The sequence below is a fragment of the Schistocerca serialis genome, chromosome 12 (assembly GCF_023864345.2).
Source record: "Schistocerca serialis cubense isolate TAMUIC-IGC-003099 chromosome 12, iqSchSeri2.2, whole genome shotgun sequence".
Lineage (NCBI taxonomy): Eukaryota > Metazoa > Arthropoda > Insecta > Orthoptera > Acrididae > Schistocerca > Schistocerca serialis.
In genome coordinates, this window is record NC_064649.1 from 80127092 (window position 1) to 80155019 (window position 27928).

Consider the following 27928-nt stretch of genomic DNA (forward strand, 5'->3'; position numbering starts at 1 on the left):
TCTGAAGTGGTTGAGGAACAGTGAACCACATATGGAAATTGGGAATAAGCATCAATGACAATGAGCCAAAAGCCATTGAGAAATGGGCCTGCAAAATCGATGTGAACACGTTCCCATGCCTGGGTTGCAGGCGGCCATGAAGAGAACACTGACCTGGGAGATGCCTGTTGGCTCGCACATTGGGAACAGGTGGCCACCAAGTGCTCAATTTCTCTGTCAATACCAGGCCAGTACACATGTCTGCGAGCCAAGGTTTTAGTACGGGAAACACACCAGTGCCCCTCATGTAATAACGTGAGGACTTCCCTTCGCAAACTTGCAGGAACAACCACGCGAGGAGCTGTATCATCGGTAGCCAGAAGAAGAACTCCTTCCAAGATGGAGAGGCGGTCTCGTAGAACAAAATAATTACGAAGAGGGTCTGAGGCCCAGCCAGGAGGTCGGGATGACCACCCCTGCTGAATGAGGCGAACCACTTGCCGGAGAACCGGGTCAGCTGCCGTTTCCCTGGCGACTCTAGAACTAGTGATTGGGAAGCCATCAACTGCTTCACGGGACGCCACATCCAAATGAAAACACATAATCTCCTCTCGATCGAACTTAGGATCCAGGCCCACCGGAAGACGGAAAAGAGCGTCTGCGTTGGCATGCTGTCCGGTAGGGCGAAAATGAATGTCATAATGGTACTTAGAGAGGAACAAGGCCCAGCGCTGTAGTCTGTGGGCCGCCCTATCCAGAATCTGAGAGGCGGGGCCAAATAACGATATTAATGGCTTATTGTCAGTGATTAACTGAAACTTCGTGCCATACAAGAAAGGGTGAAACTTGGTAACAGCGTAGACAATGGCCAAAGCCTCTTTTTCCACCTGGGAGTAATGGGCCTGTGCGGGACTAAGAGTTTTAGACGCAAACGCCAGAGGCTGTTCGGAACCATCAGAGTTGCGATGGGCCAGGACCGCCCCTACCCCATACTGCGAAGCATCTGTAGCCAGGACCAACGGCTTATGGAGGTCAAAAGTAGCCAAACACGGTGCTGACGTGAGGAGGCTTTTCAACGAGGTGAACGCTCGCTCGCATGCAGGCGACCAATCAAAAGGAACACCCTTGCGCAGAAGGCAGTACAGGGGGCGGGCGACTGTGGAAGCCCTGGGAATGAACTGGTGGTAATAGGCAATCTTGCCTAAAAAAGCATGTAACTCCTTCAGCGAAGTGGGCCACGGAAGGTCGACGATACCTTGGGCCAAACTTCCTAGCGGCTGGACGCCGTGCCGAGAGATTGTGTAGCCCACATACTCAATGGACGGTTAGAAGAAGTTAGACTTACGCAGGTTGCAACGCAAGCCCACAGACTTGAATTTGAGAAAGAGGGTGCGAAGGTTGTGCAAGTGTTCCTTCGTGCTGCGGCCCGTGACAATTATGTCGTCCAGGTAATTAATACAATGAGGGATTGTCGATGTGACGTGCTCAAGATAACGCCGGAATATCGCCGGGGCACTGGATATTCCGAAGGCCACCCGCTGGTATTGATAAAGGCCAAACGGGGTGTTGACAACCGCCAGCCGTTTGGAGTCCTCATCAAGAGATATCTGATGATAAGCCTCCGAAAGATCGATTTTCGAAAAATATTGGCCTCCCGCTACGGCGGAGAACAATTCATCAGCACGAGGCAAAGGATAGGTGTCCACCACCAATTGGGAATTAATGGTAGCCTTGAAATCGCCACAAAGACGCAATTTTCCTGAGGGTTTCCTGACAATAACGAGGGGCGAAGCCCACTCACTAGAAGAAATGGGAAGAACGACCCCTAGGGCTGTCAGCCGGTCTAGCTCTTCTTTAACCTGAGGGCGGAGAGCCAAGGGGATCTGCCTCGCGCGTAGAAAACGCGGGCAAGCTGACGCCTTCAACGTTAAGTGAGCTTCAAAATCTGAAACACGCCCCAGGCCCTCCTCAAAGATATCCGGAAAGTCAGAGATCAAAGATTCTAATGATTGGTAGGGAACGTCTTCGGAGACCAACTGTACTGTGTCCGTGATAGAAAACCTGAAAGCTTGAAAGGCATCCAAGCCAAAAAGGTTAGCGGAGCTCGCATCACTGACAACAAGAAAAGTAATAGGCCGCGTAACTGATTTGTAAGTCACGTCGGTAGTGAATTGACCCAGTAGGGGAATGAACTGTTTACCATAACCGCGTAGACGCCGGTAAACTGGCGCCAAGGGGGGCGACCCAAGGTCGGAGTAAGTTTGCGCATTCAACAAAGAAACCGCTGCGCCCGTATCTACTTGCAGTTGTAATCGGCGCGACCGGACCGACACCTCGATAAAGAGTTTGTGGGCCGATGCGTCGGGAGCCTGGCCCGATGAAACTTCCTGAATGTCAACGTCCATGTCCTCTGTAACTGCTTCCTTCGAGTCTTTCGAGGCTGAGCGGAAAACTTTAGCAATGTGTCCTTTTTTATTACATTTGCGACAAACGGCCCAATGCTGGGGGCACTCCGACCGATCGTGATGTATATAGCACGAAGCACAGGACGGTAACAGGAGCCGGCGGCCGGAACTCTGTTTACGCACCGTGCGGGAGCGGCCGTAATGGCCGGATTGTACCGCTCGCACATCGTCCACCCCGGACGCAGTTGACGCGGCCGCGCCGCCCTGAACCGCCGCGACATCGCACCAAGCTTCCAACTGTTGACCGGCGGCGTGAGAGACTTCATATGATTGAGCAATGGACAGGACTTCCTCGAGGGAAGGGTTTTCTAACTGCAGGGCCCGTTGCCGGACCTCTCTATCAGGGGCCGAACGAACAATGACGTCGCGCACCATAACGTGGGCATACGACTCTCGCGACTGCTCCGTGACAAAATGACACTTGCGACTAAGACCATGCAGGGTAGCGGCCCACACCCGGTAAGACTGATGGGGCTGTTTCTTGCATTGATAGAACTCGAACCTAGCCGCCACAACATGCGTGCGGCGGCGATAATATGAAGACAGTAAGGAACACAATGCGTCAAAAGACAAGGACGAGGGTTCCTGCAACGGTGCTAGCTGCCGCAACACTTGATACAGCGAGGGAGATATCCAAGACAAGAAAAGAGCACGACATACCTCCGCATCGGCAACATGAAACGCCTGGAAATGCTGCCAAAGACGATGTTCATATGCGTCCCAATCCTCCGCCGTCTCGTCATACGGGGGAAAGGGAGGAGGAAACGGCGCTGGAGCAGACGGCGTGGAGAGCAACGCCGGAAGCACTTGTTTCATGGTGGCCATGAGCTCCGTTTGCTGCTCAACCAAAACCCGCACTAAATCCTCCATGCCGCGGATACGCCGCGAAACCGGAACAACGATGCAACACGCGAAAGAACGACCCTACTCGTCGCCAATTGTGTAGTAACACGGTTCACGTTTCCGTCACCTTCGGAGTAGACCGAGAACTCTCTCATAGGCATGCCCGATGCAAACTCGCTGGGCACAGCCCGTGCTGCCTGAGTTGTTGTTGTTGCTGTTGTTGTTCCGCTGGCAGAGGTCGCGGCCGAATTCTCGCGTGCCCTCTGGTGGACGGGACTATTTGCGGCAACTACCGTCCGTGACGCGCCGTGCCGATGTGCGCCTCCCGCGATCTTTCTGATGGCTACTGCACACATCACTTACCTGTGTTGAGTATACCATTATAGGCTTGTTGATAATGTATCTTCTTGGCAGTTGAGTGCTAATAAAAGACTTTACTGGGATAGTAATGATGACATGAAGAACTGAGCTCTATGTAACTTCTTGAGGCATGATAGATTTGTACAAATCTGTCGATTTCTGCACTATGATGGTAACACCAAAATTGACCTTAACGTAAGGCATGGAAAATCTGTCTAGTTATGGAAATGCTAAAGAAGCAGTTTATAGATAATTTTGAACTTGAGGAGAACCAGGCATATGGCAAAAGCATTGTTAAATATTTTGGCCACCATGGTTGTAAGGAATTTATTAGGGGTTAACTAATAAGATTTTGGTACAAAATACAGATTATTAACACTAAGAATGGCTATTTAGTCAATTTTGACCTCCACCACAGTAAAGGTCCTAAAGAGCAGAGGAAAGTACAATGATGAGGAAAAAAAATCTCAGCACCAAAACAATAATTACTGTAGAGAAATGAAATTTTGGGAATACATTTGTGTAAGTAACATATTTAAGTGATTAACATTGCAAGATCACAGGTTAATGTAAGTGAAAAAAGCTATTGCAAAGGTGAAATGCTGGAACATTAATAACCAGTGTAAATGCCAGAATGTTGAATGTAAGCAACATAAGTGCATGCATTGTGTTGTACAGGTGCCGGACGTCAGTTTGTAGGATGGAGTTCCATGCCTGTAACACTTGGTTGGTCAGTGCAGGGATTGTTAATGCTGTTTGGGGATGATGTTGGAGTTGCCATCTGATGATGTCCCATATGTGCTCAATTGGAGACTGATCTGGTGACTGAGGAGGCCAAGGTAACATATTGACACTCTGTAGAGCATGTTGGGTTACAAAAGCAGTATGTGCGTGAGCATTATCCTGTGGAAGACATCTGGAAAGCTGTTCATGACTGGCAGCACAACAGGTCGAATCACCAGATTGATGTACAAATTTGCAGTCAGGGTGTGTGGGATCTGCTGTCATATGAAATTGCACCCCAGACTGTAACTTGAGGTGTAGGTCCAATGTGTATAACACGCAGACTAACCTCCTCCTAACCAACGCATGGCCATCACTGGCACCAAAGCAAAGCCAGCTTTCATCAGAAAACACTACTGACCTCCACCCTGCCCTTTCACAGGGTTCTTGCTTGACACCACTGAAGTCGCAAATGGTGCAGTGGTTTCGGGTCAGCAGAATGCATGCTGCAGGGTGTCTGGCTCAGGATGGTCCTTGAAGTAACCGATTTGTTGTGTCACTGTGGTGCCAACTGCTGCTCAAATTGATGCTGTGATGTGCCAGAGCCATATGCTGAACATGACGGTCTTCCTTCTCGGCAGAGCCACGTGGCCATCTGGAGCCTGCTCTTGCGATTGTACATTCTTGTGACCACCACCGCCAGCAGTCGTGTACAATGTCTACATTTCTGCCAAGTCTTTGTTCACTATTGCACAGGGAGCATCCAGCTTCTTGTAGTCCTGTCACATGACTCTGTTACAAACAGAGTGAGATGTTGATAATGGTGTGTTTGTTGCCTTAAAGTCAGTCTTGACTAAAATCAACTCACTGCATCCAATCTCAAAAGTAACTAACACTCATGACCATTACAATGTTTGTTTAAAGCAATCCTAATTTGCATCCTTATAGTGGCATTATTAACACCACCCTTATGCACCTGGTGCAAAAGTTAGACACCATCTTTTAGATGTAGGAGGACACCTACCAACTTCCATTTATGTCACATAATTCCCAATTCCTCTTTAGTGCTGGATCAACCTCCCCCCCCCCCTTCCCCAGTTGGTGTATTTAGCAAGGCAGCGAGCCATTTACTGATATAACTTGATGAAATTCCAGTAGAGAAGAGGGATGTGCAAATTTCATGGATAATCTTTTTTCTGGTTCTGTCCTTTTGTTGTTTTTAAAATTCTCCAGATATTCAGCCATTGGAACTATAAGAGAAAATAAGGAAAAAAGCTCACTTAAAAGTATAGGCTATTTCTCCATGAGGAAGATCTTCGGTGCTGTGACATTGCAATTGAGAGAAATAATGGACTGCTGGATGGAAATGCCATAATCACAGTCATCTCCTCTTCATGTGAAAATCTTGAGGCCTCAATTAATTGCAGACTATATCATGTACATGGGAGGAACAGACCAAATGGATCAAAATCTGGGATGCTATCAAACTGCAATTCATAGCAAGCATTGGTATTGGCTGCTGTTGACATGGATGCTTGATGTAGCTATGCAAAACAGTTTGATTCTGTACAATAAATCAGGCGAACCAAAAATTTCTCAATTACAATTCAGGAGGGAAATAGCAAATGTGCTGTTATGAAAATCACATTGTATTCAATATACAGAAGAGAAGAAAAAGAAAAGTGTGCTGGAAGTAACTATGAGTCAGTTGTAAGAACAGTTTGTTCTAAGTACAAAGTAGGATTATACATTGATTGATTCATCCTGTTACATCCCCACTATATGTATGGCACTATGGTCGTCTAATAATTCAGTCATTGTTTATATATGTGGTTACTTTTGTCATATCAACATTTTGTGAACGTTGCACTCTAAAGGATTAATTATTATATCTATATATGATCATGCCATACCTACATTGAGTGCTTATGTAAACACGAAATATTAGCTCATGTAAGCAACTAGCAATGCCATATGGCAGTGGCATTTATTTCGAAAATTAAAAATTTGATAATTGTTTTTACACTGCACTTCATGTATTTAATTAGCCTCTAACTGGAGCAACTGAATTACATTTCCGCCAGGGTTTCGATTACCTCTCGCCGTGCCCTGAAATGAGAAATGTCCTACCCACTATCCTTCCCACCCCTCCCACAGTGGTATTCTGCCGTCCACCAAACCTACACAATATACTCGTCCGTCCTTACCCAACCCCTGCTCCCCATTCCTTACCTCATGGCTCATACCCCTGTGATGGACCTAGATGCGAGACCTGTCCCATACATCCTCCCACCACGTACTCCAGTCCAGTCACTAACATCACCTATCCTATCAAAGGCAGGGCTACCCGTGAAGCTAGTCATGTGCCCTCAGCACTCACTATCCAACACTCCTACCATACTATCCCTCCCCCTCCCTGCTCCATCCTCCCCTTATGCCCACCCTGTCGCCACTCCCATCATGCACTGGTGCTGCTGCTCACAGTGTGATTTTAGTTGCCTGAGACTGCAGTCGTGCGTGTGAGTTTTGTTCATCATATATTCTCCTTTCAAGATACTGTTCTTTCTGTTCGACTGTTCTTCCAAGCCTTTTGCTGTCTGTGACAGAATTACAATGTCATTAACAAACCTCAAGGTTTTTATTTCTTCTCCCTGAATTTTAATTCCTACTCCAAATTTTTCTTTGGTTTTTGTACTGCTTGCTGAGTGCAAAGATTCAATAACATCGCGGATAGGTTACAACCCAGTCTCAGTCCCTTCTCAACCAGAGCTGCCCTTTCATGCCCCTCAACTCTTATAATAGCCATTTGGTTTCTGTTCAAGTTTTGCTCCCTGTATTTTACCCCTATACCTTTAGAGTTTCACAGAGAGCATTGCAGTCAACATTGTCAAAAGCTTTCTGTAAGTCTACAAGTGCTATAAACATTGGTTTGCCTTTCCTTAACCTGTCTTCAAAGATAAGTTATAAGGTCAGTATTGCCTTACATATTCCTACACTTCTCTAGAGTCCAAGCTCATCTTTCCTGAGGTCAGTTTCTTCCAGTTTTTCCATTCTTCTGTAAATAACTTGTGTTAGTATTTTGCAACAGTGACGTATTAAACTGATAATTCGATAATTTTTGAACATGTCAGCAACTGTTCTCTTTGGTATTGAAATTATTACATTCTTCTTGAAGTCTGAAGGTATTTTGCCTGTCTCAAACATCTATCACACCAGATGAAAGAGTTTTGTCCTGGCAGACTCTTCTGGAATGTCATCTACTCCCAGGATCTTATTTCGACGTAGGTCTTTCACTGCCCTTTGAGATTCTTCTTGCAGTATGACATATCCCACCACCACTTCATCATCATCATCATCATCATCATCTATGTCCTCTTCCATTTCTATAATTTGCCTACAAATTCATCTCCCTTGTATAGACCCTCTATATACTACTTACAGCTCTCAGCTTTCCCTTCTTTGCTGAGTCTTGTTTTCCATTTGAGCTTTTGATATTCATACAGCTGCTTCCCTTTTCTAGAAAGGTACATTGGATTTTCCTGGCTCCCCAAGTGAAATATGCTTCTATTCGTTCATATACTGGCAATAATTGTCAGAGAGATTGGTGGCACGTTGATCTCGCATCTGAATATTGTGGATCGCTCCTCGTACTGTGTAGTAGGTAGCAGTCAGCTGGTTGGAACAGACCCTAGGCCTAACCCCTGAGTGGTGTTTTATGTTAATGTTTCCACCTACAGTTTCTAAACATTACATATGCATTACATTGTGTGTTCAGCATATCTGAATGGTTAACTTTAAAATCGTGTTGTGTCATTGCATCTTGCTTGACTTCCAATAATTTTCAACTAGCTGTAAGTTCTTTAATAATTCTAGAGTGGCAAATTGTTATCACACCATTTTTGTGCACAGGGTGTACGCTGTTTCGAACCACGAGTTCAACCTGTCATTGGCTGCATCAGGCCAGCTTAACAAGGAGAGGCAGAGCGCCGAAGGGAGGGATGCGTGGTCGCGCCAGGTGCAGGCCATCAAGAGACAGTGAGTAGTCAGCCTAGAGCATGCAGCATCTCGTCCAGTCAATCATTGTGTTCTGTACATTCCCATCAAGAAGGAGAAACTTCAGGGATGTGAGACTAGTCACGGCATACATTATAAAAAGACAAGCAAATCACATAAACTTATCAAGTATAGTGTTCTGACAATAAACTGGCATTGTACTGCTTAATGCTATTAACCATTTCGCTGCCATGGGCTATGCTTGCTATGTCTTGCTATGTTAATCCCCAGGTCTTGTCGATTGTAAAAGCGTGCCACTCAGGTTTTCCTTCAGTGCTATGTCTCGGTGTGCCCTGAGCCACTGAACTCTCACTGCTGTGGATGAGTTATTTCCAGTCTCAGTGAATAAAAACATTTCGGGTATTTATCGTACAACAAATGTGCTTCATTGCATGCTGTCATTTGTAAAAACCTCGTTTCAGTATCTTGAATCGTTTATGAGATACACCGATTGTATGAATGGGCCTGTCGCATGCAGTTGTCCTTTGGATATAAAACACAATAACTGGAGAACAAAATGAGATATCCTTCTACTCTCAATTCTGTGTAAAATTTTGGTATCCTATCTACATTTCATTCACTGTAATGTATTGGCACAGTAAAAAAAAAAAAAAAAAAAAAAAAAAAAAAAAAAAAAAAAAAAAAAAAAAAAAAAAAAACCTTTATTACGTTATTAAGTGAACATATCCAATTGTAAGATTTGCAAAAATTAATTTTTTTCACGTAATAGTTTTCTTAAAAACAGATAAGTCTTTCACAACAGCTGGTGAGTCCGCATGGATGGAACTAGGCGTGCTGCGTCCAGTCATCTGTCGGCTATAAAACTGAATAATGTGACAATGAAATGAGACATCATTCTGCACTCAATTTTAAATGAAATTTTAATATCTTATCTACATTTCATTCACTGCAAAGTAAGGGTTAAAATCGACCATATACAAAGTTTACGCAGTGCATTTTTACGTCTGCAAACTCTTTAAAATTTTGTTCACTTTTTTACTTAATTTGATGCAGCACAGTAAATATAACAGATAATGAAAAGAAATCCAATTCTTTATTGAGTTAAGATATCAGACTGTAAGATGTGCAAAAATCAAATTTTTTCACATAATAGTTTTCGAAAAATCGGACGAGTGTTTCATAGCGGCTGGAATGACATTTCTCAGCACAGATACCAGCATTTGGTGAGCAGTACAGCCATAACAAAAACTGGCTCAGCACAGAAAGCAAAGAGCCTGTCTGTAGAAGCAAAAAGGTTAATGCATAAACCAGTTAAATTTAATTGTATGAATTAGAAAGAAACCTACTAGTTTAGGAGGTATGAGAGCGTTGAAAGGTGGAAAGGGGATGACAATTTTGAACATGTGACCTCACCAGATGATGTAGCTCACCACATTTGCAGCAGTCGAGCCTATCGGTCTGTTTCATCTGATCATCCCAACCTAAGTCAAGTATTGACATTAGCTTTGAGCCCTTGTGTGCGGCTTTAATGCGTGGACTCGGGGTTATGTCTGGTTAGCAGCATTTCTTTCACTGCATTAGACAACTGTGTGTTTACAGTGAGATAAGATATTTTACTTACCGGCCTCAATCTCTCTAATGGTTTACTGTAAAGTACAGCAAAAAAAAAAAAAACCAACAACAAATGTACTTCAGCACAAATTGATGAGTTTAAGCTTCTGAATTTCATTGTTACTAGTACATGTACTGCACAGAACATTCCTTCACAAGCAAGAAATTTTGTAATTACACACTGCGCAGTGGAGGGGTGCTCCTGTTGCTTTGATATCTTGAGCATTACTGATGATGCTGTTGGAAGTATGTATCCTACTCTTAATGGTCCCACCCAACAGTACTAGAAACGCAGATCCATTCCTACCAACTGTTGATGCTCAGGAACAAGAATCCCAATTATATTTGATTCACCCTCAATGTGATGTAACGTGATGCGTTACGTACAGTGGCTGTTGGAAGTGCGGCTGGGATGGTGTGACGTGTCCCCCAGTGTGAATCTACAGCTTTCATCTTGAGCTCATTCATGTGGTGCTAACTATTCCTCTGCTCTGGCAATGTTCACAAAAAAACTTTTGAAGATGTTCTGTAGTTTCATAGAAGGAAAATGAATGTGAATGCTGTTACTTCTGCATATTGACTGTGTGAAGGATGTGTGCAGTGTTTGTAGCAATGTGCTTTCAGTTTGTTACAAATTATTTCATTGCTTGCTTTCCTACCAGGTACATGACCAAGAGGGGCGTGGAAATCGGCTCTACGTCAGTTTTGGTTCACGCGGCGACTCTTTGTGGCATAAAACACATCATCAATAACAGCGAGGTGGTTCTTCACAAACAGGTGATGCATAATTGTTTTCTAGCATGTAGAACCTGCAAAGACACCTCCTGATGAAAACCAAAATTTAGAAATAATTTCACCTAAGAGCAGGTGACTTTACCAGTGCTATTCAGTGCAAGGAAAAGGTGCAACTTTGTGATCAGTGATGGCGTCACCTGTATGTTTAGTTGCTCCAGTCTTCTGATCCTTTTCAAATACTTTTGGATAAACTGTGTAAGATTTTTTGGGCGAACACAAGGCTTCTCTTTCCTTTGAAGTAAATAAGTGCCACAGAAGACTCAAGTTTGTTGAGGATTGTCAGCTAGCCACCCCAAAGACAGTAAGAAAATGACTTTAGGGTGTAATACAGCAAGATGACAAAAAGTTATAGTGTCTGTACCTAAAAATTTTTTATTAATTACGGAGTAAGTAACAGTGTTCAAAAAAATTTATGTATATAAAAATTGAAAATGTAGCATATTAAAATATAAAATGTAATAACTTCATAATATATTGAAGTACAAAATGAATTACAGTTGGACATTAACTGTGATTGTGCAAGTGGCAGGATTGAGTGATCCAGAACCAACAGTTTTGTGGCACTGCACTGTCTCTCATTCAGTTCAGTATATTCCCCACTTATTTGCTCAGCCAACAAAATTTTCCCACTACCGAGTATGCACCGGTACACACGATGCACCTGTACAGACAAACACATGAATACAATCTCAGATAAAATTGGATGATTTATTCAAGAGTAAAAGCTTCACAAACTGAGGAAGTCAATAATGCATTGGTCCACCTGTGGCCGTTATGCAAGCAATTATACATCTTAGTATTGCTTGACAGAGTTGTTGGATGTCCGGTTGGTGTGTTAGATTGTCAAAATCACAAGCTGGTAGGAGGGCCTTGCCAGTAATGCCAAACATTCTCACATGGAGGAGAGGTCCGTTGACCTTAATGGCTAAGGTATGGTTTGGAAAGCACGAATACAAGTGGTAGGAACTTGTGTGTGGGCGAGCATTATCTTGCTGAAATGTAAGCCCAGGGTGGTTCGCCATGAATGGCAACAAAACAAGATGTAGAATGTAGTCAGTGTACTAATAAACTGTAAGGGTGTCGCAGATGACAACGAAAAGGGTCCTGTTATGAAATGAAATGAAATGAAATGGTGCCACAAGACCACCACTCTTGGCTGTCGGGCATTATCATGGATGACAGGCTGGTATACCACTGCTGCCCAGGGCATCTCCGAACACTACTTCACTGGTCATTGGGACTCAGTTCTAAGCAGGACTCACCACTGAAGACAATTCTACTCCAGCAGTGGGGGTTCCAGGCTGGAGACATGTCTGGAGACACCTCAGACAGTGGTGGGATACTAACCTGACTGTTGCCCACCATAATGCCGGACAACCAGGAGTGATGGCCTGGAGTGCCATTTGTTTTCATTGCATGACCCTTATGGTTATCATCAGTGGCACCCTTTCAGCATAGTGGTACACTGATGATATTCAAGGCTCATTTTGTTGGTCTTATGGTAAGCCATCCTGGGCGTACATTTCAGCAACATAATGCCTGCCCGCACATGGTGAGAGTTTATACTGTTTGTTTTTGTGCTTGCCAAACCCTGTCTTGGTCAGCAAGGTTGCCGGATCTCTCCCCAATTGAGAATGTTTGGAGCATCCAATCAGCTCAGTGTTTTGATGATCTAATGCACCAGTTGGATGGAATTTAGCAAGATATTCTTCAGGAGGACGTCCAACAATTCTTACCAACCTATGCCAAGTCGAATAATTGGTTGCGTAAGGGACAGACATGGACCAGTGCATTATTGGCTTACTGAATGTGTGAAGCTCTTTTCTTGAATAAGTTGTCCAATTTTTCTGAAGTTGTAATCATTTGTTTGTCTGTACAGGTAAATCACATGTACCAATGTCTGTCCCATCCAGACAATTGTTTTGTGGTGTGTGTGTGGGGAAGGGGGGGGGGGGGGGGTTACAATTTACGCATACTGTAAATCACTGAGAGAGGTTTATGTGTGCCATTTTCATGATGATGAGGGTCAGTGCATATAGGTGGTATTGATACAGTACACATTGCTCCAAAGAGTTCATACTGTTTTGTTCAGCTCCTGTACTGTTTATCTTTCTGCATGTTTGGGTCATTATTGCTAGACAGGAAAGTCCTCTCTGTCCCTCAGAACAATCAGTACTCCACTCAATGTAATTGCGTCACACAGTATTGTTATTTCCATTGAAGTCTTGACCTGGTACTTTGCAGTGGAGCTCCACACCTGTAGCATATGCTCTCCAGACGACGGTGAAGGACATCAAGACAAAAGACAAGGTTGCCGACGGCCCGAAGTACCGCACCGTCGACGATCTCTTCCCGCGTGGTTGCGTGTGCTTTGTGATGGCTCCACCACACTATGGTGCTATGGGAGAGGTGGGTATATCTGATAGGTTTATTTTATTTTATTTATTTATTTTTTCGCCTTGGGCCACACAGTTGGTATCACAACTGCTTCCAACTTTTTAGCAAATCATCAGGTGATCTGTTTGAATAAGAGAGGAATATGGCTGTGGAGATAGTAGGAAACTAAATTACAAATGAAACTAGATTGTAGGCATAACTGTACATAGTTCAGAAAGCTACACACTAACTCATCCATTGAACAGATTTGGGGGAGCTTACGTAATGCACGTATCTGCACTCTGATTGGTGGATTTGAAGGCTGTTGTTAACAACATAATTGTATAAAGCTGGTAACTCAGAAGTCTAAGATCAACCCTTAGACTTCTGCAGTCATGCTCTCTGCATTCTATGCTGAGCATAGCTTTGTTGTTGCTGTACTGTTTGTCTAAAGCTGCTATCTGCGCTGAGAGACAGGATTCCAGCTGCTACGAAATGCTTTTCATTTGCTTTTATGAAAGCTATTCGGTGAAATTTGATGTTTTCACATCTTACAGTCTGATATCTTTGCTCGATAAAGGACTGAACATCTTACGGTATGTTGATAATTTTTACTTATGGACCGTCTGACAGCAACTGAATAAAACACAATTTTAGTGCCATATGCGTTTCGCCTTTATTTTCTGCAAGGCATCATCAGTGGCCTGGAAATGTAATTTACATTTTTGTCACTGTGCCTATAGGGTATAGACAGTTCTGGTGGTTGGTATTTCCTATTAAGTAGTAATGTTTTGAACTGTACTTACAGGTTGCGTGGACAATTTCTTACATATTACACTCCTGTTGCATTTTTGGTGTTGTTGTTCTTCTTACGAATGCCAATTTTCGTTTTTTTTCACATTTCACTGCACTATGAACTGAATGCTTGTTTCAATGCAATGTTTTGGTTTCTGTTGCTGACTGTCAAATGTTTTTGCCAAACATCAAATGTTATTGCCAAACCTTCGAGTGTAATTATTGAAGTATCTGTGATCTGTCCGTGTATGCACTTGTGTGTGTGTGTGTGTGTGTGTGTGTGTGTGTGTGTAAAACACACACACACACACACACACACACACACATGCATACACGAACCGATCACAGATACTTCTATAATTACACTCGAAAGTTTGGCAATAACATTCGATGTTCGGCAAAAACATTTGACAGTCAGCAACAGAAACCAAAACATTGCATTGAAACAAGCGTTCAGTTCGTAGTGCTGTGGAATGTGGGGAAAAAAACACAAATTGGCATTCATAAGAAAAACAACAACAGCAAAAATGCAACAGGAGTGACTCGCATTCGGGAGGGCAACGGTTCACTCCTGCGTCCGGCCATCCTGATTTAGGTTTTCCGTGATTTCCCTAAATCGCTCCAGGCAAATGCCGGGATGGTTCCTTTCAAAGGGCACGGCCGACTTCCGTCCCCGTCCTTCCCTAATCCGATGAGACCGATGATCTCGCTGTCTGGTCTCCTTCCCCAAAACAACCCAACCCAACAGGAGTGTAATATGTAAGAAATTGTCCACGCAACCTGTAAGTACAGTTCAAAACATTACTACTTCATAGGAAATACCAACCGCCAGAACTGTTTATAACCTATATGCACAGTGACAAAAATGTAAATTAAATAGCAAACATATCTACATATTCCAGGCCACTGATGATGCCCTGCAGAAAATAAAGGCGAAACGTGTATGGCACTAAAATTGTGTTTTTTTCAGTTGCTGTCAGACGGTCCATAAGTAAAAATCATCAACATACCGTAATATTACACGCAACTGAGGAAGACAGGACTACAAAAGTTGAAAACTGAACTTCTATTCATTATTTGTCATAGTTACTGCATTTCATAAAATTAAGTGAACCGTTTCACAAATTATAAAGAGTTTGCAGAGGTAAAAGCATATAGTCTAAACTTTTTGTGTGGTTTGTGGTAGGTCATACAGGATGCATTCACAAAGTTTCAAGAATGGTTTTTTCGTAGGTAGGGGAAGGGGGCACAGACTGGTTCCTCTGACTGGGTGAAGTAGTGGGGGGCGTCAGCTAACCGACAGCACCAGTGGCAGTTGCCTCTGAGTTATTGGAGGGAGTAGATTGCTGGTGGCATGAGTACATGTCAGTGACTACCGTCGAAAACTCAGAGCCGTAAATGCAGTGTCAATTGGAGCAGCGTTATTCGGTAATGTTTTGTGCAATACTGAGCGAAACCACTACAGAGACTTTTGGTATGATTAAAAGACCTGTAAAGAAAAAACCATGTCATGTGTAATGGTTTTCGTGTGGCACAAGAGGTTCAAAGATGGCTACAAGGACATTTAAGACAACGACCGCACTGGGAGACCTTCAGCAAGCGGAACTGATGAAAATTTTTGGGAAAGTGCATTTGTTCCTGCCAAACACACTGTCACAGGTTAGTTTAAAGCTGGAGTGCTCTGCCGTTTGGAGGATTGGGTCTGCCAAGAGACCGAAGACTATCGAGTTCTTTACCATGAAAAATCACCCTCTCACAGGTCGCTCACTGCCAGCGAAGTTTTAGTCAAGTTCACCATGGCAACACTGCTGCAGCCACCCTACAGTCCCAACCTAGCTCCCAGCAACTTCTTTTTGTTCCCCTGAATCGAGAGAGACCTGGAAAGGTAGCGATTTATCATTATTCCAGTGGTCCAGCCAGCTCTGATGAGGTCCCTTGACAGCCTTTTGCACAGAAAGTTCCAAGGAACCTATGAATGATAGAAAAAATGTTGACAGCACTGTGTTTATGACAGGGGTCATATTTTGAAAACTTTTAGTTCACTGTACATAAATTTTCAGTAAATTTATTTGTTATGAGACCACTCTTGAAACTTTGTAAATGTGCCTGTAAATTGCTGTGTATGAAATACAGAAAAAGTATCAAAACTTTATTTAAAATTAAGAGCAAAATAGTGTCCCATTTCTTTCTCGAGCTATTGGTTTTTAAATCTAGTTGACAGAAATGCGCAGCACGCCCACTTCCATACATGTGCATACACCCAGAATGAGACAGCTGTTAAATGAAGATACTGCCAGACAAGTATGAGCCAGCAGTGTGTCTGATCTGCGTAAATATCTAAGAGCATTGACATCAGATGGGTTGTGACTCATCTTGCTGTAATGTGCAATTATTATGAGTGACGAACTTGGTGTGGAATGTTGGGAATAGTGTCAAGATAACTTTGTTTCCTTTTTTATGTATTTTCCCCAATCACATTAGGTCTCCAACTTCTAAAATGCTACAAAATGATTACAGTAATGATAGTCGTGGAATAATTTCTGACACAATAAAGATGTTAAAATTCTTAAAGTTTACCAGACGGCAACAGCAAGCTGTCTTACACAAACAGGAGTCAAGGAAAGATTAGTTTTTGTCTCCAGGTATTGTCAGCATAGTCTAAGGACCTTGTCTTTGATTATTAATCAAAATATTCAGGGGCTCATGTTTGAATCCACCACTGATTTCAAATAAATATCAATAACAGTGTTGGCCAACAAATTCTGATATAATGATTCACCCTCATTCCGCTAACAGCCTTGTTGAAGAAAATGAAGTCAGAAATTTACCCTGGAAGTGGAAGAATAATTAGTAATCAACGGTATAGGGCTGCAGAAGGCAATGGAAACACTTTCATTATGGTCGGGTAATGTTTATCAAAAGAACTTGTTGTCTGAAATTGAAAAATTGTGACAATTATCTCACCATTGGAACGGATTCTGGATTAATCCCCCATCTGATCCTTAGAAAGGGGACTACCAAGGGGAAGAAAGAGATGGAATAACCAGTGAAAGGGTAACGTTTTATGAGTCTGAATGTGGAATATCAGAAGTCTGAGTATGTTAGGGAAGCTAGAAAATCTGAAAAGCAAAATGCAGTGACTCAGTGTGATACAGTAATGATCAGTGAAATAGAAAGAAGATAAGGATTCCTGGATAGATGAATATGGAGTAATATTATCAGCAGCAGAAAATGGTGTATCTGGAGTATAAGTTATGGCAGTCTGTTGTTTGCTGTGGACAGTTCAGTAATAGGGCTGTTGTCAGAATTGACAACAAACCAATGTCAACAACAATGGTTCAGGTTTACACGCCACTGTCACAAGCATAAGGCAGAGGGATAGAGAAAGTACATAAGGATACTGAACAGATAATTCAATATGTAAAGAGAGATGAAAAACAAATTATCTTGGTTGATAGGAACACTGTCCTTGTGGAAGGAATGAAAAACAGAATTATGGGAGAATATGGGGTTGGTAGCAGGAGTGTGAGAGAGGCGACACTGAGTTTTGCAATAAATTTGGTAATAGCAAATACGCAGATCAAGAGGAGGAAATGTACTTGCGAAAGATCTGGAGACATCAGAAGATACCACCTGGATTAGGTAGGTCATGATGCCATAGAGATTCCAAATTCATATGAAGAGATACAGGTTCAGCTTTCACTTTGGTAATGATTAAGGAAGACAGAAGTTTAACAGAATCATTAGGCAGAACCAGTGTGTGAAGTAGTGACGCTGCTGAAGCACTGAGGAATAATGATTTGTGTTTAAAGTTTTCTGAAGCTGTAGATGCTGCAGCAATGAATACTGTAGTAGGCAGTCAAGTTTAAGAGGAATGGACATTCCAAACAACTGAAAATCAAACAAACAACATAATAGAAGTAGGAGGAGGGTAGCTCCAAAGAAATCTTGAATAACAGAACAAATATTTCATTTGTGATTTATTACCCTTTAGTACTGAAGTTCATAGGTGCAACAGATAGATACCGTATTTACTCGAATCTAAGCCGCACTCGAATCTAAGCCGCACCAGAAAAATGAGACTCAAAATCAAGGAAAAAAAAATTTCCCGAATCTAAGCCGCACCTGAAATTTGAGACTCGAAATTCAAGGGGAGAGAAAAGTTTTAGGCCGCGTCTCCAAATCGAAACAAAGTTGGTCCATTGTAATATGAGACACAATTTAGGTCGAATGAATGCCGATACAGCTACAGTAGTTTGGTTCGAGTCATAACCTTAGCAGTTAAGCTTTAGCAGGTAGCCATTGCTATGCGTCAGGCGCTCGTCCGTATTTATACGGGTACTCTTCCTTTTTCACGTGCTTCGTCTGGTTTGAATCGATTGCTTATTTTTCTTTGATCTGATAAGTGCCGTTTTCTTTGTTATAGGTGTTTACGTCACTCTAAGCTGAAAATGCATTACTGTACTGTGTCATGCATTGTTTGTCGCATTCAGATAGTGCGTGTTTATGGCCTGTCGCCGCTCGCGGCATGGCTTGCTTTTGTGCGCAGTGCGCACTGCGCACTAACGCCGCTTACAATTAAAAAAAAAGAGAGGAATCGTCTCATTAGCGAAACAATGGCAAGAGATTGCTATTTGTTGTTACTTACACTGCTGCTTTCTTTGATAATGATCAACAAGAACCAAATAATCCATGCAATGTACATTGTCTCTGGATGAATAAACTACTACTACTACTACTACTACTACTACTGCGCATGATAGAAGATGTTCTGAACGAGAGTTAGCGAAAATTTTTCTCCGTTTGAAAATCTTTGCAGGCGCCTCTTTAGTACATTACATTCTGCATAGAAATTAGTCATCTTAGATTTAAAAATCTAGTCAATTGCTGTGCTTCATTTCTGACTGTATCACTATTAGGCATAAGAATAATACGAATATAAACATGACATGATATGTATATTCTTCCGCGTTTGCTGTTGTCTCACTCTAGTTTCGTAGTTTATTAGGCAGACAGGATTTAAATGAGATAGCAGCAAACACGAAACAATACATGGCTAAATGTTTATATTTGTATTATTCTTATGGTGAAGAGAATACTGCATGTGATTCACAATTCATAGAAATTCCTATTAGCAACCATCTTTTCTCACAGGTAGGAAAAAATTCAGAACGTAGAGTTGGCCATATTGACAAACATCCCAAACAGTCTTGCCAATCGGATTTTCGTAGTACATTGAAATGCTGCTACATTCGAAGATGAACAATACGGAATTTGTATTTACTTCGTTGGATAATGTATGAAAATGCAGTGGTCGAAACTCGGGGCGGAGAAAAAAAGCTCGTCTTCCACCTTTTTTTGTAATTTATTTACTGACGCAGAGGATTTGGTGCCAGTATTTATCCTTGTGCCTAAAAAACATGCCTGTGTAGCGCTACACATATTCGGCAGCAGAAGTAAGTTGTGGCGGCACGCACCAACGTTTTTCAGAACTTCCGCTTTCTTTGCACTCGATTCTAAGCCACAGGCAGTTTTTTGGATTACAAAAACCGGAAAAAAAGTGCGGCTTGGATTCGAGTAAATACGGTATCCAGCTGTTTACTGTGCTCATCCTATCTGTGATAGAAGGCCTGTGATGGCTATAGTGAGGACATGACACGGGTGACTCTTTTAACCCTTTAACCCTTTCACTGCTGTGGATGCACACGCACAACATGCTGCTCCGTTCCCCAGGTGCTGTGAACATGTATTTGGATGCCACTTGGGTTTTCCTATAGTGCTATGGACATCTGTATGTGTCCTGAGCTGCTGACCTCGCACTGTTGTCAAAAAAAGAAACTGAATTTTAATACATTGAGATGTTCTTGAAATATTCCTGTTGTTTTGATTACATGATTCATGATGTGCAAGGCTGTGAATGGGAGCACAGCATGTGAGCATCTATCGGATATAAAACCTAATAACTCTGGAACGAAATAAGATATTGTTCTGCTTGAAATTGTAAATAAAATTTCATTAACTTGTCTACATTCCATTCAATGCAATGTGTGAGCTAAAATCAACCATATGCAAAGTTTATGGAATGAATTTTTTACCTCTGTTAAATCTTTAAAATTTCACACTGTGTTTTACTTAATTTGATGCACCACAGTAACTGTGGCATATAATGAAAAGAAATTCAGTCCTTTATGGAGCAAAGATATTATTATTATTTTTTTTTTAATCAAATGAAATGTATTTTGTAGCGGCTGGCAAGTCTGCATGGACAGAACTGGGCATGTTGTGCACAGCTTTTACATTGGAGGTGAAACCCAGTAACTTAAGAACAAACAATGAGATATCATTCTGCTGGCAGTTTTAAATAAAATATCAATACCTAATCTACATTTTATACATTTACACGGTGTGTTTATATCTCTGCAATCTCTTTAACATTTCATGTGCATTTTACTTAATTTGATGCAGCACAGTAAGTTTGATGGATGTTGTTGTTGTCTTCAATCCTGAGACTGGTTTGATGCAGCTCTCCATGCTACTCTATCCTGTGCAAGCTTCTTCATCTCCCAGTACTTACTGCAACCTACATCCTTCTGAATCTGCTTAGTGTACTCATCTCTTGGTCTCCCTTTATGATTTTTACCCACCACACTGCCCTCCAATGCTAAATTTGTGATCCCTTGATGCCTCAGAACACGTCCTACCAACCGGTCCCTTCTTCTAGTCCAGTTGTGCCACAAACTCCTCCCCAATTCTATTCAATACCTCCTCATTAGTTGCGTGATCTACCCATCTAATCTTCAGCATTCTTCTGTAGCACCACATTTCAAAAGCTTCTATTCTCTTCTTGTCCAAACTATTTATTGTCCATGTTTCACTTCCATACAAATACTTTCAGAAACAACTTCCTGACACTTAAATCTATACTCGATGTTAACAAATTTCTCTTCTTCAGAAACGCTTTCCTTGCCATTGCCAGTCTACATTTTATATCCTCTCTACTTCGACCATCATCAGTTATTTTGCTCCCCAAATAGCAAAACTCCTTTACTACTTTAAGTATCTCATTTCCTAATCTAATTCCCTCAGCATCACCCGACTTAATTCGACTACATTCCATTATCCTCGTTTTGCTTTTGTTGATGTTCATCTTATATCCTCCTTTCAAGACACTGTCCATTCCGTTCAACTGCTCTTCCAGGTCCTTTGCTGTCTCTGACAGAATTACAATGTCATTGGCAAACCTCAAAGTTTTTATTTCTTCTCCATAGATTTTAATTCCTACTCCGAATTTGTCTTTTGTTTCCTTTACTGCTTGCTCAATATACAGATTGAATAACATTGGGGGGAGGCTACAATCCTGCCTCACTCCCTTCCCAACCGCTGCTTCCCTTTCGTGCCCCTTGACTCTTATAACTGCCATCTGGTTTCTGTACAAATTGTAAATAGCCTTTCGCTCCCTGTATTTTACCCCTGCCATCTTTAGAATTTAAAAGAGAGTATTCCAGTCAACATTGTCAAAAGCTTTCTCTAAGTCTACAAAAGCTAGAAACGTATGTTTGCCTTTCCTTAATCTATTTTCTAAGATATATCGTAGCGTCAATATTGCCTCACGTGTTCCAACATTTCTGCGGAATCCAAACTGATCTTCCCCGAGGTCGGCTTCTACCAGATTTTCCATTCGTCTGTAAAGAATTCGCGTTAGTATTTTGCAGCAGTGACTTATTAAACTGATAGTTCAGTAATTTTCACATCTGTCAACACCTGCTTTCTTTGGGATTGGAATTATTATATTCTTCTTGAAGTCTGAGGGTATTTCACCTGTCTCATACATCTTGCTCACCAGATGGTAGAGTTTTGTCAGGACTGGCTCTCCCAAGGCCGTCAGTAGTTCCAATGGAATGTTGTCTACTCCCGGGGCCTGTTTCGACTCAGGTCTTTCAGTGCTCTGTCAAACTCTTCACGCAGTATCGTATCTCCCATTTCATCTTCATCTACCTCATCTTCAATTTCCATAATATTGTTCTCAAGCACATCGCCCTTGTATAGACCCTCTATATACTCCTTCCACCTTTCTGCTTTCCCTTCTTTGCTTAGAACTGGGTTTCCATCTGAGCTCTTGATATTCATTCAAGTGGCTCTCTTTTCTCCAAAGGTCTCTTTAATTTTCCTGTAGGCAGTATCTATCTTACCCCTAGTGAGATAAGCCTCTACATCCTTACATTTGTCCTCTAACCATCCCTGCTTAACCATTTTGCACTTCCTGTCAATCTCATTTTTGAGACGTTTGTTTTCCTTTTTGCCTGCTTCACTTACTGTGTTTTTATAATTTCTCCTTTCATCAGTTAAATTCAATATTTCTTCTGTTACTCAAGGATTTCTACTAGCCCTTGTCTTTTTACCTACTTGATCCTCTGCTGCCTTCACTACTTCATCCCTCAGAACTACCCATTCTTCTTCTACTGTATTTCTTTCCCCCATTCCTGTCAATTGTTCCCTTATGCGCTCCCTGAAACTCTGTACAACCTCTGGTTTAGTCAGTTGATCCAGGCCCCATCTCCTTAAATTCCCACCTTTTTGCAGTTTCTTCAGTTTTAATCTACAGTTCATAACCAATAGATTGTGGTCAGAGTCCACATCTGCCCCTGGAAATGTCTTACAATTTAAAACTTGGTTCCTTAATCTGTGTGTTACCATTATATAGTCTATCTGATACCTTCTTCTATCTCCAGGTTTCTTCCATGTATACAACCTTCTTTGATGATTTTTGAACCAAGTGTTAGCTATGATTAAGTTATGCTCTGTGCAAAATTCTACCAGGCGGCTTCCTCTTTCATTTCTCTCCCCCAATCCATATTCATCCACTATGTTTCCTTCTCTCCCTTTTCCTACTCTCGATTTCCAGTCACCCATGACTATTAAATTTTCGTCTCCCTTCAGTAGCTGAATAATTTCTTTTATCTCCTCAAAAATTTCATCAATTTCTTCATCATCTGCAGAGCCAGTTGGCATATAAACTTGTACTACTGTAGTAGGCATGGGCTTCGTGTCTATCTTGGCCACATTAATGCGTTCACTATGCTGTTTGTAGTAGCTTACCCGCACTCCTACTCCTGCGTTACCCCTATTTGATTTTGTATTTATAACCCTGTATTCAACTGACCAAAAGTCTTGTTCCTCGTGCCAGCGAACTTCACTAATTCCCACTATATCTAACTTTAACCTATCCATTTCCCTTTTTAAATTTTCTAACCTACCTGCCCGATTAAGGGATCTGACATTCCACGCTCCGATCTGTAGAACGCCAGTTTTCTTTCTCCTGATAACAACGTCCTCCTGAGTAGTCCCCGCCCGAAGATCTGAATGGGGGACTATTTTACCCAAGAGGACGCCATCATCATTTAACCATACAGTAAAGCTGCATGCCCTCGGAAAAAATTACGGCTGTAGTTTCCCCTTGCTTTCAGCCGTTCGCAGCACCAGCACAGCAAGGCCATTTTGGTTAGTGTTACAAGGCTAGATCAGTCAATCATCCAGACTGTTGCCCCTGCAACTACTGAAAAGGCTGCTGCCCCTCTTCAGGAACCACACGTTTGTCTGGCCTCTCAACAGATACCCCTCCGTTGTGGTTGCACCTATGGTACGGCCGTCTGTATCGCTGAGGTACGCAAGCCTCCCCACCAACGGCAAGGTCCATGGTTCATGGGGGTAGGAATTTGTGTTTATTTTTTCATTTATTGCAATTTGTGTTTATATTTGTATTTATTGCAAACTGCAAATTTTTCAGGCCCCTACTAGTGGATAATAAAATAAACTTCAGATGCGAACTGAAATCATATCTGCTTTATAACTTCTGCCCTTCTATTAGACAGAAGAATTCTGAATGTGTCATTTTGTGTGTATATAAACCAAGTACGAGAAATAAATTAAGTAAAATGAACTTAAGGAGTCATGTAAACGATGAGCATTTTGCTGTTTTTTCCACAGAGAAGATATACAGTAATATTGTAAAACTGTGACTTGTCCCATATTGTAGTGAGAGTTTGTAATTTTGGTCCATGGAACATAAAAAAACTGCATAATCTGTCTTTTGTGTCACAAGGTGAAGGAGAGTATAATGGACAACAGAACCCTGCGCCTGAAGGTTATTGTGTCAGTGCCGGTAGAGCCCGACCTGTCGCAGCTGTTCAGAACGTACAAGAACATACAGGCCAACTATATGACTGGTGAGCTGGCTTTCTGTTCTTAAAGTCTTCCCACTGAAATATTTTGGCATTTGACAGAAATCTCTCTGTGTTAATGCCTTCTACAGCTAACACTGTTATCAGTTATAGTTATGACATTATATATCTGTGTGTGCGCGTGCGCGCGCTCTCTTATTTGAAACCTCTCGGCACAATAAAACTGTGTACCAGATTGGGACTTGAACCTGGGACCTGTGCCTTTCATGAGCAAGTGCTGTACTGACTGAGCTATCCAAGCATGATCTGGCAAATAGTTTTAATCTTCCAGGAAGTTTCAATAGTCAATTTGTCTAAAAATTTAAATTCTGTTGGGTTACTGATGACTTTCAGTGTTACCTATGTAGGTCTGTAGTTGATTGCTGGATGTTTGTTGTTTTAACATACTGACTACATTCTCTTATGTTTGTTGAGAAAAACTGCATAGGAAAACCAAAAGCTGGAAATACATTAGTCAAGTAATGCTGAGCAAAAATAATGACAGTATAGTTTCTTCAGCTGTTGGAATGAACTACTACTTCAGCCTAATGATCTGAAGATGAAACTAGTAATATCTTATTTAATTTGTGTGTGATTGTGCTGGAAAATAGAGGTTGGAGGTAGATGTAATCCTCTTGTCTTAGAGTGTACAGGAAGGCCAAAATATCGTAGAAATAAAAATTTAAGTGGTGTCATATTATCTCCAGAAAATGAATTTGTGAGGAAGAAATGATTGAAGAAATGATTGAAGAAATGTCATTGTGAAATTTTTAATGTAGATGGAACACACTGTCGTTATCATTGACAGTGAAAACATTTTGGGGTGGTTGTTTTATGCGTGCACTCTATGAAGACACTAGTGGAGGTGGTTGACAAGAAATAAAGAATTGAAAGAAGAATGACATTGGCCAGTTCTGATTACCGGCAGATGACAATATCTGTAGACATTTAAATCTAGGAAAGCCAAGGTGGTGAGCAGTTCTAACAATCATAGCAATGTTACGTGTGACTGAGTTTTATTTATTAAGATATCATTCGTATTACGCACAGTGCTGTATATACTGTATGTCTTTTCGCTGTACGATGATCTGTAGGGGCTGGCAGCACTGTTGCCAGATTTTGACTGCACAATGCTAAGTCTTCCGGCAACACTGAAAATTATAGTCATCTTCTGTACATGGCAGCGACAGTGAGATGTTGCCATAGAGATGTATGCAGGATCACATTACATGATGGTTGTGGCAGACGTGCAAGGCAGGCACAGCAAGCAGACTTTTACCTGTCATCGTTCTTCTTTCCCATACAGATTGTAGCTTAAGTTAGTAATAACTAGAAAGCAATCAATACCAATGAGTGCCACCTGATTTCTATTGATTCAGCTGCTGCTCTTAGCAGGTAGAGAACTACACAAGAAGCAGTAACACAGTAAGATTTTCCAACAAGATGCATGTTAACTGCAAAATATAGTTCATAAATTTGTAGATATTACCCAGAAAACTAGATGTTTTTCATGTTGTGCAGGGAAATAAGTTGTACACAAATGATGAATTTAATAAATAATGTAGAAGTTCATAAACAAAACTGAATGGACAGTTATTTTCTTTCTTATCCTGTAGCTGCATTGCTTAAGATGTATGATAAATGGGCATTATTACTTACCCCTGCAGTATTTTCCTTCTTCTGGCAGTTAAGAGCCAAAGAAGGTAGTACAGATGGCCTATGGATGTGCCCTTTACAGTGGTGTGTCACAAAGATTAATTTTTCTCCCATCCTCTATGTAAGGCTAGGTAGAAAACACTGCACAATGGGGTTGCCCAAAGTAAGTTTCACATTATTATGTGAAGTGCAGCTACTTTTATTGACTGCTGCACTATGCTTCAATGTGATACATATACACGACACTATTTTTCAGCACTCACACAGTCTCTGTAAACAATAATCAGAATGTCCTACCAATAGTTCAGTTTCTGAATGTCAGAAATTTGCTCCTTTGTCATGGAGCCATTTGAGAATTGCTGTGTAAACATTCACATCGTTGGAAAATCTCTTCCCCTCTCTCTCTTGATGATCTTGCTGCTCGACACAAAGTGCAGAGTGCAAATTCTGAACCTCCCGATCGGCAGCACGCAGGTCTGTACAGCCTTGGAAAACTGTTAGCACTATTTCCCTATGGCTGGATGTGACATTGCATTTTGTCCACATACCACCGAATTTCACAGTGAATCTGTGTGCAGTTTAGATGTTTTGTCCATAAGAATCGTACTGTACCACGTGCTTCAACTTCACTGTGCCATTTCACTCTCATAGTGTGATACTTATGTTATGCATACCACAGTGGAGTTGTATGTGTAGGAAACTGTGAACATGTACTGTCATTTGTGCTGTGTGGTGGTCTTACTGTGAAATGACATGAGTAACTTACTTTCTACAGCCACTACATAATACCCTTCAAGCAACAGTGTCATATAAAGTGGAGCTGGCCAGTAGATCTGATTAACTGGCAAGCACATTGGAGCGTCTGACTAGTGTTCTCCCTCCGTTTATCTACATTGCTCTCATGGGAGGTGAAGAGGAAACAGATGAGGTGACCATTTGTTGAGAGACGGTGGACAGACTGACACTGTGTATTCTCATACACTAATATGACAAAAATCTTGGGGTAGCAATGTGCACATCTACAGATGATGGTAGTATCACGCACATGCAGTACAAAGGGCAGTACTTTGGCAGAGCTGGCATTTGTACTCAGGTGATTCACATTAAAAGCTTTCCAATGTGATTACGGCTGCACTACAGGAATTAACAGACTTTGAATGCGGAATGATAGTTGGAGCTAGATACAGGGAATATTCCATTTTGGAAATCGTGAAGGAGTTCAATATGCAGAGATCCACAGTGTTAAGAGAGTGCCAAGAATGCTAAATTTCGTGCATTACTTCTCACACGGACAACGCAGCGGTGGTGGCCTTCACTTAACGACCAAATGCAGTGACATTTGTGTAGAGCTGTCATTGCTAACAGACAAGCAACACTGCGTGAAAAACCACAGACACTAATATGTGACATACAGTGAATGTATCTGTTAGTACAGTGCAACAAAATCTGGCATAATGGGTTGCAGCAGCAGACGACTGAAGTGAGTGCCTTCACTAGCAGCACGACATAATCTGCAGCACCTCTCCTGGGCTCTTGACCGTATCAGTTACACCCTACATGACTGGAAAACTGCAGCCTAGTCACATGAGTCCTTATTTCTCTTGGTAAGAGTTGACGGTAGGGTTTGAGTGCAGTGCAGGCCCCATGAAGCCATGGGTCCAAGTCGTCAACAAGGCACTGTGCAAGTTGATGGTGGCACCTTAGTGGTGTGGGCTGTGTTTACGTGGAATGGACGGACACCTCTGGTCCAAGTGACCTGATCATTGAATGGAAATGGTTATGTTCAGCTCCTTGTAGACCATTTGCAGCCATTCGTGGACTTCATTGTCCCAGAAAACTACGGAATTTTTATGGATGGCAGTGTGCCGTGTCACTGGGTGACTGAAGAATGTTCTGAACAATTTGAGGGAATGATTTGGCCACCGGGATCACCTGTCGTGAACCCCTTCGAACATTTATGGGACACAGTCGAGAGGTCAGTTCGTACACAAAATCCTCTGGCAATACTTCACAGTTATAGACAGCTCAATGTTTCTGCAGGGGACTTCCAATGAATTGTTGAGTCCATGTCACATCAAGTTGCTGCGTTACCCT

General features: G+C 42.0%; 1 protein-coding gene across 1 annotated transcript in view; it reads left to right on the forward strand.

Moving 5' to 3' along the window:
• Positions 1-27928, forward strand: part of LOC126428117 (5'-3' exoribonuclease 1) — a 204932-nt gene that overhangs the window by 82949 nt on the left and 94055 nt on the right. Inside the window, exons 16-19 of the mRNA XM_050090024.1 lie at positions 8280-8405; positions 10658-10772; positions 13035-13199; positions 24061-24184. Of these exons, the coding sequence (XP_049945981.1) occupies positions 8280-8405; positions 10658-10772; positions 13035-13199; positions 24061-24184 (530 nt within the window). The remainder of the gene's footprint in view (positions 1-8279; positions 8406-10657; positions 10773-13034; positions 13200-24060; positions 24185-27928) is intronic.